The sequence below is a fragment of the Panthera onca genome, chromosome A1, assembly GCF_046562875.1.
Source record: "Panthera onca isolate mPanOnc1 chromosome A1, mPanOnc1 haplotype 2, whole genome shotgun sequence".
NCBI classification, from domain to species: domain Eukaryota; kingdom Metazoa; phylum Chordata; class Mammalia; order Carnivora; family Felidae; genus Panthera; species Panthera onca.
This window is the reverse complement of record NC_138339.1, coordinates 102,438,824-102,455,432: the sequence shown is the minus strand read 5'-3', so window position 1 is coordinate 102,455,432 and position 16,609 is coordinate 102,438,824. Positions and strand designations below refer to the sequence as shown.

Genomic DNA, 16,609 nt, shown 5'->3' with positions numbered 1-16,609 from the left:
GAGAGAATGAGAGAGAGAGAGAGAGAGAGAGAGAGAGAGGAGGGGTAGAGAGAGGGGGAGAGATTGGATCTAAAGTAGGCAGGCTCTTTGCTCACTGCACAGAGCCCGACATGGGGCTTTAACCCACAAACCGTGAGATCATGACCGGAGTCAAAATCAAGACTTAGACGCCTAACCGACTGAGCCACCCAGGTGCCCCTTTATTTAAGAGTCTCTTATGGTTTGCCTCCCTCTCTGTAACTTATTTTTCCTTCCCTATGGTCTTCTGTTAAGTTTCTCAAATTCCACACATGAGTGAAAACATGATATCTATCTTTCTCTGATTGACTTATTTCACTTAGCATAATACACTGTAGTTCCATCCATGTTGTTGCAAATGGCAAGATTTCATTCTTTTTGATTACTGAGTAATATTTCATTGTATATATATGTATATATATATACATATATATACAATATATATGTATATATGTATATATATATATATATATATATATATATACACCACATCTTCTTTATCCATTCATCAGCTGATAAACATTTGGGCTCTTCCCATAATTTGGCTATTGTTGACAGTGCTACTATAAACAGTGGAGTACATATACCCCTATAAATCAGCACTTTTGTATCCTTTGGATAAATATCTGGTAGTGCAATTGCTGGGTCATAGAATAGTTCTACTTTTAGTTTTTTGAGGAACCTCCATACTGTTTTCCAGAGTGGCTGTACCAGCTTGCATTCCCACCAACAATGCAAAAGAGATCCTCTTTCTCCGCATCCTCGCCAACTTCTGTTGTCGCCTGAGTTGTTAATGTTAGCCATTCTGACAGGTGTGTGGTGGTATCTCAGTGTAGTTTTGATTTGTATTTCCCTGATGATGAAAGATGTTGAGCATCTTTTCATGTGTCTGTGAGCAATCTGGATGTCTTCTTTGGAAAAGTGTCTATTCATGTCTTTTGCCCATCTCTTCACTGGATTATTTGTTTTAGGGGTGTTGAGTTTGGTAAGTTGTTTTTTTTTTTTAATTTTTAATGTTGAGTTTTGAGAGAGAGACAGAATGCAAATGGGGGAGGGGCAGAGAGAGGGAGACACAGAATCCAAACAGCCCTAGGCTCTGAGCTGTCAGCACAGAGCCTGACACGTGGCTTGAACCCACAAACTGTGAGATCACGACCGGAGCTGAAGTCAGACTCTCAACCGATTGTGCCACCCCAGTGCCCTGATAAATTCTTTATAGAGTTTGGATACTAACCCTTTATCTGATATTTCATTTGCAAATATTTTCTCCCATTCCCATTGTGATCTGAAAATATGTGTGGTATGATCTCAATCCTTTTATATTTTTTGAGGGCTGTTTTGTGACCCAGTATGTGATCTATTTTGGAGAATGTTCCAAGTGCACTTGAGAAGAGTGTGTATTCTGCTGCTTTTGGATGAAAAGTTCTGAATATATCTGTTAGGTCCATCTGGTCCATTGTGTCATTCAGAGCCATTGTTTCCTTACTGATTTTCTGCCTAGATGATCTGTCCATTGCTGTAAGTGGAGCATTAAAGTCTCCTACAATCACAGTATTGTTATCTATACACTTATTTATGTTTGTGATTAACTGATTTATATATTTGAGTGCCTCCACATTGGGGGCATAAACATTTATAATTATTAGATCTTCTTAATGGATAGAGCCCTTATTTATGAAATAATGCCTTGTTCATCTCTTGTTACAGTCTTTGTTTTAAAATCTAGTTTGTCTGGTAGAAATATGGCTACTCCAGCTTCCTTTTGACATCCAGTAGCATGATAGATCGTTCTCCATACCCTCACTTTCAATCTGCAGGTGTCCTCAGATCTAAAATGAGTTTCTTATAGGCAGCATATAGATGGATCTTGTTTTGTTTTGTTTTGTCTTTATCCATTCTAATACCCTATGTTTTTTGATTGGGGCATTTAGTCCATTTACATTTAGAGTGATTATTGAAAGATGTGGATCTAGTGTCATTGTGTTACCTGTAGGTTTTGTGCTTGTGGTGAGGTCTCTGGTCCTTTGTAGTCTTTGTTGCTTTCTACTCACAGAGTCCCCCTTTAGGATCTCCTGCAGGGTTGGTTTAGTGGTCATGAACTCCTTTAATTTTTGTCTGGGAAAGCCTTTATCTCTCCTATTCTGAATGACAGCCTTGCTGGATAAAGGATTCTTGGTTGCATATTTTTCCTATTCAGCATGTTGAATATTTCCTGCCATGCCTTTCTGGCCTGCCAAGTTTCAGTGGACAGGTCTGCTACTACCCTTATGTGTCTACCCTTGAGTTAAGGCCCGTTTGTCCCTAGCTGCTTTCAGAATTCTCTCTTTATCTTTGTATTTTGCCAGCTTCACTATGATTTGTCTTGGTGTTAACCTGTTTTTGCTGATTTTCAATAGAGTTCTCTATGCCTCCTGGACTTGGATGTCCTTTTCCTTTCCTGGATTAGGGAAGTTCTCAGCTATAATTTGTTCACCTAAACCTTCTGCCCCTTCCTCTCTCTTCTTCTGGAACTCCTATGATAAGGATATTATTTTGTTTCATTGAATCACTTAGGTCTCTAATTCTCCCCTTGTGGTCTAGTAATTTCCTTTCCCTCTTTTCTCTGCCTCATCATTTTACATAATTTTATCTTCTGTATCACCTATTCTCTCATCTGCTTCTTCCATCCTTGCTGTAACTGCATCTAGTTTATTTTGCATCTCATTTATAGCATTTCTTAATTCATTGTGATTATTTCTTAGGTCCTTGATCTCTGCAGCAATAGATTCTCTGCTGCCTTCTATGCTTTAGTCTTATGACTATTATTCTAAGTTCATGTTTAGATATGTTGTTTATATCTGTTTTGAGCAATTCTCTGGCTATCACTTCTTCCTGGAATTTCTTTTGAGGAGAATTCTTCTGTTTCATCATTTTAGCTAGTTTTCTGTCCTTTGTGTGTTTTAATAGCTTGTTATGTGTCCTGCACCTGTGAGTACTACTATATTAAAATGGGGTCATACACTGTCCAGGGCCTGGCACTTCAGGAAGTGTTTTTGGAATATGTTATGTGCTCTTTGTTGTTGTGACTCGGGTTGCTTTATCTCCCTACTCGTAGTGGTGGATGTTTGGACCTTCCATCAGGTGTGCTTTGATTTGTGCCTAGAAAAAGTAAAAAAGGGGGGAGGCCTACCCCATACAAAGAGAGGAATGAAAGGAGCGGAAAAAAAAAAAAAAAAAAAGACAAGGCACAGAATCAAAGAAACTCTAAGGCTTAATCCAAAAGGAGAGAGAGAAAGAGAGGGAAATAAAGAAGAAGGAGCCACATAAAAGGTATCAACAGAACAGAGTAAAAATGCCTGATTAAACAACCAGAACAGAAAAAGAAAGAAAAACAAAAGACATATTTATATATAGCAGGAATTTACTAAAAGTCAAATCATAAACTATGAGCCTGATTCCAAAGTGGGGGGCGGGGGGAGGAAGAGGAGGGTAGAAAGATAGGAAAGAAAAAGTGAAGAACGAAAACAAACCCATCAGCCTAACATACAAAACTGCAGGACAGTTGTCTGTTGGTGTCTTGGAACCTGTGGCTATGCTGGTCTGGAGGAGGGGCCCGCGGGCTCGCTCAGTGTCAATCCCACTCCGGTAGATATGCAGTTACCAGGTACGGAGGGGCGGGGTTTGGTGTAGGCGGGTCTGCCTCCACTGGGGACCTCTGTCCCCGTTCCCTGAAGCCCACCGAGTTGGTGACAGGGAGGAAAATGGCAACACCCCAGTCTCTCCTCCCCGGACCGGGTGTCTCAAACCACGCTGTTCAGGCAACCTTCCCAGAGCAGCACAGGTGGCTGGCTTGCCCCTGCTGCACAGTCTCCCAGTCTCCTGTGCCTCCAAGGTGCTCAGCTGGGATGCAAACCCCTATGTCTTAAAGGATCCTGCACCACACGGACCTGGTTCTTAGGGAGCGCCACTCTGCCCAGCTGACAAAGGGCCTCTTGGCTGGTACCTGAAGGGTCTTTTATCGTTGGGGGCGGGGAACAATACACCTTCTTCCCACCGTACTCAAGGGAGGGGACTGTTCTCTCCCAGGGTGCCCTTGAGATCACTACTGAGCCCTGGGGCCTGCTCCTCTTCCCCCACCCAGGTGCATGCATTCCGCGGCAGCTCCGATTCAGAGAAAGTCGCGCTCCCCTGAAAACTCCGATCTTTAGCTCCTAAGGCTGTTTTTAAAGTAGAAACTGGCACACTCCATATTTCTCGTTCTCCAGTGCGTGTTCTGAGGAGGTTTTTCTCCTGTCCAAACAAATACCACACTTCCACAGCCTCTCTCTCTTCCTTTTGTCTCTCCACAGAAGGGGTTCCCCAACTCCGTGCCTAGGCTTCTAATTTTCTCTCTCCGACTTCACAAACACGCACCTCTGTCCCAGAAAACTGTCTCTTTCCACCTGTGGAGATTTTTCTGTCACTCTGCAACCTCTATTCCTGGCTGTTCCAAGTGTTCTGGCCTCAATACAGCTGTGTTTGAGAACAAGGGAAATTCCAGTCTCCCTACTTGTCTGCCATCTTAACTCCTCTCCCAAAGGCTTCTTATTTTGCTATCTTGTGACCCTTCACATAAAATGTAGGACAGATACACTAACAAAACAAAAATGGCCATTTTACTGTAATCTAATGTAGGAAAATTCAGAGTCTATACATGGTCCCTCTACAAATACGCATACGAGTAGCCACACTAGGAGGTTGTGTGAGACAGAGGACACCACTCTAAGACCGGAAGGCAAGAGTTCAGACCTGCTGGCTTGGGGATGCCGGGGCCAAGTACAGTCTTTGCATTACCCTTTCATAGTTTAACATCAAAGACACAGAGCTCTTTTCACTTGAAACTCTGGGCTGATTTATGAGCTTTGCTGTAAGTGATAGAAGAGTGCAGTTTATAACATGATTCTTCCTCACTATTTACTAAGCCAAGACCATGAAACATATGGCTGTCATATGGAGTGAGAAAGAGAATAGCATTTTTATTAAACTGACATTCTCTGTTTTTATTCCAATTTACTCTTCTACATTCCCATCCTATGGTAGTAAACAATGCATTGAAAAAGTTTTGAGCCAAATTTGATCTTAGCCACTCATATCCAGTTTGCCCTGAGAAGAGCAGGAGTTGTGAGGGAGTAGAATGTCTCACCTTGAATTTAAACATGAGCAGACGGATATAATTATCCAATTGCTTTAATCATCATGATTTCAATCAAAGTATTTGTATTTGCAGAGAATCTACTGGGTGGACCACTCATGTTTTAAAGATGCTAGAATCAGTAATTTTTTGTCATGTGCAGTCTAGAACTATCTGTCTCCAATGGGAGGCAAATCACGTCAAACTTTTGTGTTTCGTATCTACCAAATTCTAAAAGTAGTCAACAAGTGCACTAGATCTAAATTCCTTTAGTGTGTCAGTAAGGCCTCTTTGCCAAGCCCAATGGAATAGAAGAAAACACTTTATATAGGTGGTGAAATGATTCACATAGGCTTCCCTGTGATTGTTTAAAGGGCATTTTTGCATGGCAGGTACCTGGGAATGAGATCCAAAGTATTTCATAACTGCTGTGGCACAGGCACTATTATTCAGATGGTCACTGGTCATAGAACTGGAGCAGAGGTCTGGAGTTCCCCTCCTGGGCAAGAACAGATGCCATAGGGGTCCCAGAGGAGGTGCTGGTGGTGAGGAGGGGTGGTTGAGGCAGAAGGGAGTGGTAGGAGGGGTCAGTACAGAGGCTATTCACCTACCAGAATGGAAATATTTCTGCATTTACCCAACTAGCATCTCTGAAATCAGCCCTGTGCACACCCAATGATCCTGCAATACTTAGTAATGGATGGAGGTGATGGATCAGTGATGACAGTTACTTAAAACTTTTCTTTCTTCCTTTATTATTATTTTTTTAAATCCCAGATTGGGGAATTACTGAGTACCACCCATCCTGCCAACAAAGCCAGCTTAACCCTGTTCTGTCCTGAAGAAGGGGACTGGAAGAACTCCAATCTTGACAGACACAATCTCCAAGACTTCATCAATATTAAACTCAACTCAGCTTCTATATTGCCAGAAATGGAAGGACTTTCCGAGTTTACTGAGTATCTCTCAGAATCAGTGGAAGTCCCATCTCCCTTTGATATCCTAGAACCTCCCACATCGGGTGGATTTCTAAAGCTCTCCAAGCCTTGTTGTTACATTTTTCCAGGAGGGAGGGGCGATTCTGCATTGTTTGCCGTGAATGGATTCAATATGCTCATCAATGGAGGATCGGAAAGGAAATCCTGCTTTTGGAAGCTCATCCGACACTTGGACAGAGTGGACTCCATCCTACTCACCCACATTGGGGATGACAATTTGCCTGGAATAAACAGCATGCTACAGCGGAAAATTGCAGAGCTCGAGGAAGAACAGTCCCAGGGCTCCACCACAAATAGTGACTGGATGAAAAACCTCATCTCCCCTGACTTGGGAGTTGTATTTCTCAATGTACCTGAAAATCTGAAAAACCCAGAGCCAAACATCAAGATGAAGAGAAGCATAGAAGAAGCTTGCTTCACTCTCCAGTACCTAAATAAATTGTCCATGAAACCAGAACCTCTCTTCAGAAGTGTAGGCAATACCATTGATCCTGTCATTCTTTTCCAAAAAATGGGAGTTGGTAAACTTGAGATGTATGTGCTCAACCCAGTTAAGAACAGCAAGGAAATGCTGTATTTTATGCAGCAGTGGACTGGCACCAACAAAGACAAGGCTGAACTAATCCTGCCTAATGGTCAAGAAATAGATATCCCAATTTCCTACTTAACTTCAGTCTCCTCTTTGATCGTGTGGCATCCGGCAAACCCCGCAGAGAAAATCATTCGAGTCCTGTTTCCCGGCAATAGCACCCAATACAATATCCTGGAAGGACTGGAAAAGCTCAAACATTTAGACTTTCTGAAACAGCCACTGGCCACCCAGAAGGACCTAACTGGCCAGGTGGCCGCCCCAGCTGTGAAACAAGTAAAACTGAAACAGAGAGCCGATAGCCGAGAAAGTCTGAAGCCAGCCGCAAAACCACTTCCTAGCAAATCTGTGCGAAAGGAGTCTAAAGAAGAAACCCCTGATGTTACAAAAGCTAATCATGTGGAAAAGCCGCCCAAAGTTGAAAGCAAAGAAAAGGTAACAGTGAAAAAAGACAAGCCAGTAAAAACAGAGACCAAACCTGTAGTGACTGAAAAGGAGGTGCCAAGCAAAGAAGAGCTGCCTCCGGTGAAAGCTGAGGTGGCCGAAAAGCAAGCCACAGATGTCAAACCCAAAGTCTCTAAGGAGAAGACAGTAAAAAAGGAAACCAAGGCAAAATCTGAGGAAAAGAAAGAGGAGAAAGAAAAGCCAAAGAAAGAAGTGGCTAAAAAGGAGGACAAAACACCCATTAAGAAGGAAGAAAAACCAAAAAAGGAAGAGGTGAAAAAGGAAGTGAAAAAAGAAATCAAGAAAGAAGAGAAGAAAGAACCCAAGAAAGAGGTTAAGAAGGAAACCCCACTGAAGGAAGCCAAGAAGGAGGTGAAGAAGGAAGAAAAGAAGGAAATTAAAAAGGAAGAAAAGGAACCCAAAAAAGAAATTAAGAAACTTCCTAAAGATGCAAAGAAACCATCTACTCCTCTATCTGAAGCAAAAAAACCAGCTGCATTAAAACCAAAAGTGCCCAAGAAGGAAGAGCCTGTCAAAAAAGATTCTGTTGCTGCTGGGAAGCCAAAGGAGAAGGGGAAGATTAAAGTCGTTAAGAAGGAAGGCAAGACACCAGAGGCCGCAGCTGCAGCCATTGGCTCTGTGGCCGCTGTGGCGGCTGTGGCGGCAGCAGCTGGAATGGCAAGTGCTGGCCCTGCCAAAGAACTCGAGGCCGAGAGGTCCCTTATGTCATCCCCTGAGGATCTGACTAAGGACTTTGAAGAGTTAAAGGCTGAAGAGGTCGATGTAGCAAAAGACATCAAGCCTCAGCTGGAGCTGATCGAAGACGAGGAGAAACTGAAGGAAACTGAACCAGTCGAAGCCTACGTCCTCCAGAAAGAGACGGAAGTCATCAAAGGCCCTGCCGAATCTCCCGATGAGGGGATCACCACCACTGAAGGGGAGGGTGAATGTGAACAAACCCCTGAGGAACTGGAGCCGGTGGAGAAACAGGGGGTAGACGACATTGAAAAATTTGAAGATGAAGGAACAGGTTTTGAAGAATCCTCAGAGACTGGAGACTATGAAGAGAAGGCAGAAACTGAGGAGGCTGAGGAGCCAGAAGAGGACGTTGAAGAAACCGTGTGCGTGAGCACCTCCAAGCACAGCCTCATGGAGGAGGAGGAAAGCGCAAAGGCTGAGGCAGATGTGCACATCAAGGAGAAGAGGGAGTCTCTGGCTAGTGGAGATGACCGAGCAGAAGAAGACATGGATGAGGTGGTGGAGAAGGGAGAAGCTGAACAATCTGAGGAGGAGGGTGATGAGGAGGACAGAGCTGAGGATGCCAGAGAGGAAGAATATGAGCCCGAAAAAGCCGAAGCTGAAGATTACGTCATGGCCGTGGTTGACAAGGCTGCAGAGGCTAGCGGTGTCGAGGATCAGTATGGATTCCTCACCACATCAATCAAGCAACCAGGAGCCCAGTCTCCTACCCGAGAACCTGCATCTTCAATTCACGATGAGACTTTACCTGGAGGCTCAGAAAGTGAGGCCACCGCATCTGATGAGGAGAATCGAGAAGACCAGCCTGAAGAATTCACTGCCACCTCTGGCTACACTCAGTCTACCATTGAGATATCCAGTGAGCCCACCCCAATGGATGAGATGTCTACTCCTCGTGATGTGATGAGTGATGAGATCAACAATGAAGAGACAGAGTCCCCATCTCAAGAATTTGTAAACATCACCAAATACGAGTCTTCACTGTATTCTCAGGAATACTGCAAACCTGCTGTTACATCACTCAATGGATTATCTGAAGGATCAAAAACAGATGCCACAGATGGGAAGGACTACAACGCTTCAGCCTCCACCATCTCACCACCGTCATCCATGGAGGAAGACAAATTTAGCAGATCTGTTCTACGTGACGCTTACTACACTGAAGAGAAAGACATGAAAGCCAGTGCCACGCTGGTGATCAAAGACACCATCTCAGCAGTTTCAGATGAAAAACTTAGCCCACCCAAGAGCCCATCCCTGAGTCCATCTCCTCCATCACCCATAGAAAAGACCCCCCTGGGTGAACGCAGTGTGAACTTTTCTCTGACACCCAATGAGATTCAAGTCTCAGCGGAGGCAGAAGCAGTCCCAGTGTCTCCTGAGGTGACCCAAGAAGTAGTTGAAGAACATTGTGCTAGTCCTGAGGATAAGACCCTGGAAGTGGTGTCTCCATCTCAGTCTGTAACTGGCAGTGCTGGCCACACACCTTACTACCAGTCGCCCACTGAAGAGAAATCTAGTCACCTCCCCACAGAAGTAACTGAAAAACCACCAGCAGTTCCAGTGAGTTTTGAATTCAGTGATGCCAAAGATGAGAATGAAAGGGCTTCCATAAGCCCCATGGATGAACCTGTGCCTGACTCGGAATCTCCTATTGAAAAAGTTTTGTCTCCTTTACGGAGCCCTCCCCTAATTGGATCCGAATCTGCATATGAAAGTTTTCTAAGTGCTGATGACAAGACTTCTGGTAGAGGTACTGAAAGCCCCGTTGAAGGAAAGGATGGAAAACAAGGCTTTCCAGATGAAATAAGTCCCATCTCTGACATGACTTCTACTGGTCTTTCACAAGACAAACCAGAAGAGAAAAGCACAGACTTTATACCAATAAAGGAAGACTTTGGTCAAGAAAAGAAACCTGACGATGTTGAAGCCATGAGTTCTCAATCTGGATTGGCTTTAGATGAAAGAAAATTAGGAGGAGATGTTTCTCCTACACAAATAGATGTCAGTCAGTTTGGGTCTTTTAAAGAAGACACTAAGATGTCCATTTCAGAAGGCACTGTCTCAGACAAGTCAGCTACTCCTGTTGATGAGGGTGTAGCAGAAGACACATACTCTCACATGGAGGGCGTGGCCTCAGTATCCACAGCTTCTGTGGCTACGAGCTCATTTCCAGAGCCAACAACAGATGACGTGTCTCCTTCTCTGCATGCTGAGGTTGGCTCTCCACATTCTACAGAAGTCGATGACTCCCTTTCTGTGTCTGTTGTGCAAACGCCAACCACTTTCCAGGAAACAGAAATGTCTCCATCTAAAGAAGAATGTCCAAGACCAATGTCAATTTCTCCACCAGATTTCTCCCCTAAAACAGCCAAATCCAGGACACCAGTCCAAGATCACAGATCTGAACAGTCCTCAATGTCTATTGAATTTGGCCAAGAATCCCCTGAGCACTCACTTGCTATGGACTTTAGTCGACAGTCTCCAGATCACCCTACAGTGGGTGCAAGTATGCTTCACATCACTGAAAATGGGCCAACTGAAGTGGATTACAGTCCTGACATGCAGGACTCTAGTTTATCACATAAGATACCACCAATGGAGGAGCCATCCTACACCCAAGACAATGATCTTTCTGAGCTTATCTCAGTGTCTCAGGTTGAGGCCTCCCCATCCACCTCTTCAGCACATACCCCCTCTCAGATAGCTTCTCCTCTCCAAGAAGACACTCTATCTGACGTCGTTCCTCCCAGAGATATATCCTTATATGCCTCTCTCACCTCAGAAAAAGTGCAAAGTCTAGAAGGAGAGAAGCTGTCACCAAAATCTGATATCTCTCCACTCACCCCAAGAGAGTCCTCTCCTTTATATTCACCTAGCTTTTCAGATTCTACCTCTGCCGTCAAAGAGACCATAGCAGCTTGCCCCACTTCCTCTCCTCCACCGACGGATGCAGCATCCGCAGAGCCCTATGGCTTCCGTGCCTCGATGTTATTTGATACGGTGCAACACCAGCTGGCCTTGAACAGAGATTTGACCACATCTGGCATGGAGAAGGACATTGGAGGGAAGACACCTGGTGACTTCAGCTATGCCTATCAAAAGCCTGAGAAAACAACCAGGTCCCCAGATGAAGAGGGTTATGAGTATGAGTCTTATGAGAAAACCACCCGGACCCCAGATGTGAGTGGCTATTACTATGAGAAGACAGACAGTACCACAAAATCCCCATGTGACAGCAGCTACTCATATGAGACCATTGAGAAAACCGCCAAGACCCCGGAAGATGGTGGTTATGCCTATGAAATCACTGAGGAGACCACACGGACCCCTGAAGAGGGTGAATACAGCTACGAGGCAAGTGAGAAGACCATGAGGACCCCTGAAGTGAGTGGTTACAGCTATGAAAAGACCGAGAGGTCTTCTAGAAGGCTCCTGGATGATATCAGCAATGGCTATGATGACTCCGAAGATGGCGGCCACACGCTTGGGGATTCCAGCTACTCTTACGAGACCACTGAGAAAATCGCCAGTTTTCCTGAGTCTGAAAGTTATTCCTACGAGACATCGACGGCAACTACACGAGCCCCTGATACTTCCACCTATGATTATGAAGCCGTAGAGAAAATCACTAGAACCCCACAAGCATCTACGTATTCCTACGAGACTTCAGAGCAGTGCTACACCGTAGAAAAGAAGTCTCCCTCAGAGGCACGCCAGGATGTTGATTTATGCCTTGTGTCCTCCTGTGAATACAAGCATCCCAAGACAGAACTCTCACCCTCCTTCATTAATCCCAATCCTCTCGAGTGGTTTGCCAGTGAAGAGCCAACTGAAGAGGCTGAGAAGCCTCTCACCCAATCAGGGGGAGCCCCACCACCTCCAGGAGGAAAGCCACAGGGGCGACAGTGTGATGAAACCCCTCCCACCTCAGTCAGCGAGTCAGCTCCATCCCAGACCGATTCTGATGTCCCCCCGGAGACTGAAGAGTGCCCTTCCATCACAGCTGATGCAAATATCGACTCTGAAGATGAATCAGAAACTATCCCCACAGACAAAACTGTCACATACAAACACATGGACCCACCTCCGGCTCCCATGCAGGACCGCAGCCCTTCTCCACGCCACCCTGACGTGTCCATGATGGACCCGGAGGCCTTGGCCATTGAGCAGAACCTGGGCAAAGCTCTGAAGAAAGACCTGAAAGAGAAGACCAAAACCAAAAAACCAGGCACAAAGACCAAGTCATCTTCACCTGTCAAAAAGGGTGATGGGAAGTCTAAGCCTTCTGCAGCTTCACCAAAACCAGGGGGCTTGAAAGAATCCTCAGATAAAGTGTCCAGAGTGGCTTCTCCTAAGAAGAAGGAATCTGTGGAAAAAGCAACAAAAACCACTACCACTCCGGAGGTCAAAGCTGCACGCGGGGAAGAGAAAGACAAGGACACCAAGAATGCCGCCAACGCCTCCACATCCAAATCGGTAAAGACTGCAACTGCAGGTAGGTGGAAGGGTGCCAGTGTCCTGATATGGTCCACAGCTGTTCCGCCTTGACTGGAGTCTTTGAGGTGCCATGTAACTTGGTACTGGGAAGGGGAGAGGGTACATCTCTCCCTTCCCTTTTACTATTCTCTTCTGCCAAAAGGTGTGGATCTCAGCCCAACGTGGCTGCAGGCTTGAGGGTAGTGCAGCATATTGCCCAGAGCGGCTCTGATTCGCCAGGTAACCACTGTCTGGGTTTGCTCCGTCCTGCAATACAGTGACCATAGCCTTGTTCTAAATCTTCAGAACCAAGGACATGTGTTTTGAAACTCCTCTGGAAGCCTGTGCTGGCACAGGCCTCAGAATCAAGCTAAGGTGACACAGGCCAGGAGCTCCCAAAAGTCTAGGGAGAGCCAGAGTGCCAAGCCAAGCCTGGTGTGACCGGTGTGGGCCCAAGATTTAGATTTAATTTTTTCATAAAGAATTTTTTTTCAGTGAAGTTATAACATTTTTAAAATAAAAGTTGTAACACTTAAAATTAAAAATTGGAAAATTTTTAATTAAAAAAATCACCATTTTAGACCTACATCCACATTAAAAGCAGTGCTATTTTCTTATTGGCCAGGGAACATCCTAATTTCAGCTGGTCAGTACCCAGTACAAATTGAGAGAAGAGCATCAAAGTCTCTTCTTATCCCCCTCTAACACCACAGTCTCACTCATAGAGAGTCAGAATTCTGTTCCAGGTTGAAATTCAGTTGGCAGGAGGAGATATCCCTGACTTCTGATCATTTCTGTTGGTAACAGTTCCCTTATTCATCAAGTTCTCAGTGATGACCTGGGTCTTCGATGGCCTAGCTTCATTTTGTTGCTTCAAACCAATCATAGGGTTTTGCATTAATACATTTTATTTCCTTTATGTAGTTATTCAGGGATTTTAGACCTCTATTCACAAAGTAATAAAATTGACCTAGACATGTAAAGCAAAAAATGACTTAAATAACATCTATTCATTTATTAGGGAAAAATCTGATAGCTGAACTGTGGGACTCTCAAATTCAGTACATTTTAAGAAGTATCACTTACAGTTGCCAAGTTTTGCTTTAAGCAACATGGGGGACCAATTTCAAGCTTGACTTCTCGTCAGTTTTCCTCTTTGTACAAGCATGCAGAAAACAAACTGAGTTTGTTCATGCTCAGAATTAATGGAAAACCACCAGGTAATTAACCTCTTGGTCTGAAAGAGTTGGCAACTGACCTATACTTAGGGGAACACGTGAAACCCTTTCAAACAGATAAAAGCCAACTGAAATTTGCTATCAAACTTGCCAAATATATACATTCTAGCCCACACAATTGTTTTTTTTTAATTTTTTTTGTCATTTAAAGAGATATTCTCAAGGCCAAGTAATAAATAAAGATGAATTAATTTGAATTTACTTTTCCAAAAGATTTTTAAAACAACAAAACTGCATCATTAATTGATTTTTAAAACAAACCTGGGTTGACTGCTGTCAGCTTCCCTCAGTTTGTGCTTCTATGAGCAGCATTCATTTGGTGTCGATGGTAGTGATTTCGTGCGCAAGAAAAACTTGCATTTTTAATTGTTGGAACTGTAACTCACAAGCTTCTGTTATAAGTCAGAATTCTTTGATAGGCCTAAATATGGACATCCTAACGGCTTTAGCTTACATTCATTAAAATGGCTAGGTATTCATTAAAATGAGTCTGTTTAACCAAGTATCAGTTTGGCTGATTCTCATCACTCGCTTCTACAAGTAAAACTGGACAAGTGATGGAATTCACTGGTGGTTTTGACTCTGGGGTGACAGTCTTTAATGATCCTATGGAGAAAGGAAAGAGGATTAAATATATAGGATCCAGCTGGTATTTTAAATGACTTTATAGTAGTGGTCTCAACCCAACTGCACATTAACATCATCCGCGATGCTTTTAAAAGATGGTGGTGCTCAGACCCTGCCCCAGTCCAGTGAAACCAGATTCTGGGGTATGGGGCCTGGGCATCAGTATTAAGCTTCCTAATCGATGCTAATTATGCAACTAGGCTGAATAACCACTGCCTTAGAATGCTAGTTCTATTACTGTTTCAAAAAGTTTAAACCTTCTAACCAGAACAAGTCAGAAAACCATCTCCTCAGACAAAGGTGCCAGGAAAGTTTTGGGTTAATCTGAATCTTTACTTTGCTTGGGTTCTCTTTCTTTCTTTTAAATATTTATTTTGAGAGAGACAAAGGCAGAGAGAGAGAGAGAGAGAGCGCAAATGGGGGAGGGGCAGAGAGAGAGAGGGAGGGAGAATCCCAACCAGGCTCCCCACTGTCAGCATAGAGCCCCATGTGGGACTCAATCCCACGAACTGTGAGATCACGACCTGAGCCAAAATCAAAAGTCGGTCACTCAACCGACTGAGTTACCAAGGTGCCCCTGCTTGGGCTTTCTGATTTAGACCAGGAGTTTAGACAGTGGATTCCCCTTTCCCCAGTCCGGTATGTCTTGATTGGCTAGAGAAAGCCCAGTCTTTCCGAACCTTTCTCTTGCCAAAGTTTGGTAGCCAACCTTGCCTAGGGAGAGATGTCTCACTTTTCAGAGTACTGTGCTAGGAGAGAATACAGCATTTCATCAGTTTATGAACAAGGTTGAGTTCTGGGGGCCTTGGAGATCATAGGAGGTTAAGATCTGAATCATTTACTAAGTCAAATGTTGGGGTTTAATATTCAGCTTTGAGTAGAGTTACTATCACATGAGATCCTAACATGGATTACTAAAATTGCTTAACCATGGTTCGCCAAATGCAGAGGATTCCTTTTGACTTTCAAAATCTATTAGATCACTTTCCAAATTAGGGTGCACATTAGCAGCTTTTTGAGGAGGAATATTACTATCTAGTTCCATCTTTTGGGAAGGCCTTTAAACTCTCTTCCTTTCTAATGGGTTGTCCACAAAGGGAAACCATGCCATTCAACCATGTTGTATTTTCTCAAGTTGCCAGTGTTAAATGCCCTATACAAGAGAGAGAGAAATGTCCAGTGCCCCCTTTGGCATGTCCTGCAGGACCTCCTTGGGGAATGAGTAGGGAAGGAGTACCAGACCAGTGGGTCTCTTTGCATTTCTGTGACCCTGGCTTTTCTCTTTGTTTATTTACCAAAGGACCAGGAAACACCAAGCCCTCCAAGCCCTCAGCTGTGCCTCCAGGCCCCCCTGTGTATTTGGACCTGTGCTATATTCCCAATCACAGCAATAGTAAGAATGTTGATGTCGAATTTTTCAAGAGAGTGAGGTCATCCTACTACGTGGTGAGTGGGAATGACCCTGCTGCTGAGGAGCCCAGCCGGGCTGTGCTGGATGCCTTGTTGGAAGGGAAAGCCCAGTGGGGCAGCAACATGCAGGTAAGAGCCCTGGACAGTATCTGCACTGCACATGGAGCTGTGTCCAGAGGCAGAGGGAAGGAATCGTGTTTATCGCATAAGGTGCCCCATGGGTCTGTCACACATGAGATATCCGGAGGATGAAGTGGATTTCACACAGAGGAGACAGTCTAGAATATTATTCTTGGCACCACCAATGACCATGCCTGGGGGGAAAGCCACTTCACCATCCTAAGGCATAATTCACTTATCTACAAAATGGGCCCAAGACTACTTGTCCTTCCCCCTAATATACCAAGAATATGTGTGTATGAGTCAAAATGATATTTCCATGTGAGGGCTACTAGGGAACTGTCTTTACTACTTTGTGTTTCATGAATAGACCAAAGCTGGGGGCATGGTCATTTAGAAAATCACCTGTCCATGTGAAATCCCACAGGAGGAGCACTGCTGACATTGGTCCCCAACAGGACACTCCTAGCTCACATACATCCTAACATGCTGTGAACCATGGTGTTATTTTGGCTGTGACCTTCGCTTATCTCAGTTTTACCTGTGATTTTGCACTGCCACGTAGTAAAATGTATTTGCATGATATTAATATTAAATAGAATTATTTGGTAGTTAACTACATCAAGTCCCATGAGAAGCACCCAGTGGCCTCCTAATGAATATTACATGGAATTTTTACTATTCAAACCAGTACCCACCCACCATCGCCAGCTGCGCGCGCGGGCACACACACACACACACACACACACACACACAGATATGAATCTTTGCTCTCAGG

The 16,609-nt window shown here is 44.2% G+C and overlaps 1 protein-coding gene across 2 annotated transcripts in view; it reads left to right on the top strand.

Moving 5' to 3' along the window:
* MAP1B (microtubule associated protein 1B) overlaps positions 1-16,609 on the top strand; it is a 101,024-nt gene that overhangs the window by 79,487 nt on the left and 4,928 nt on the right. For both annotated transcript variants that reach the window (XM_060635568.3, XM_060635569.3), the window contains 2 exons: positions 5,945-12,455; positions 15,602-15,840. In XM_060635568.3, coding sequence (XP_060491551.1) covers positions 5,945-12,455; positions 15,602-15,840 — 6,750 coding nt within the window. The remainder of the gene's footprint in view (positions 1-5,944; positions 12,456-15,601; positions 15,841-16,609) is intronic.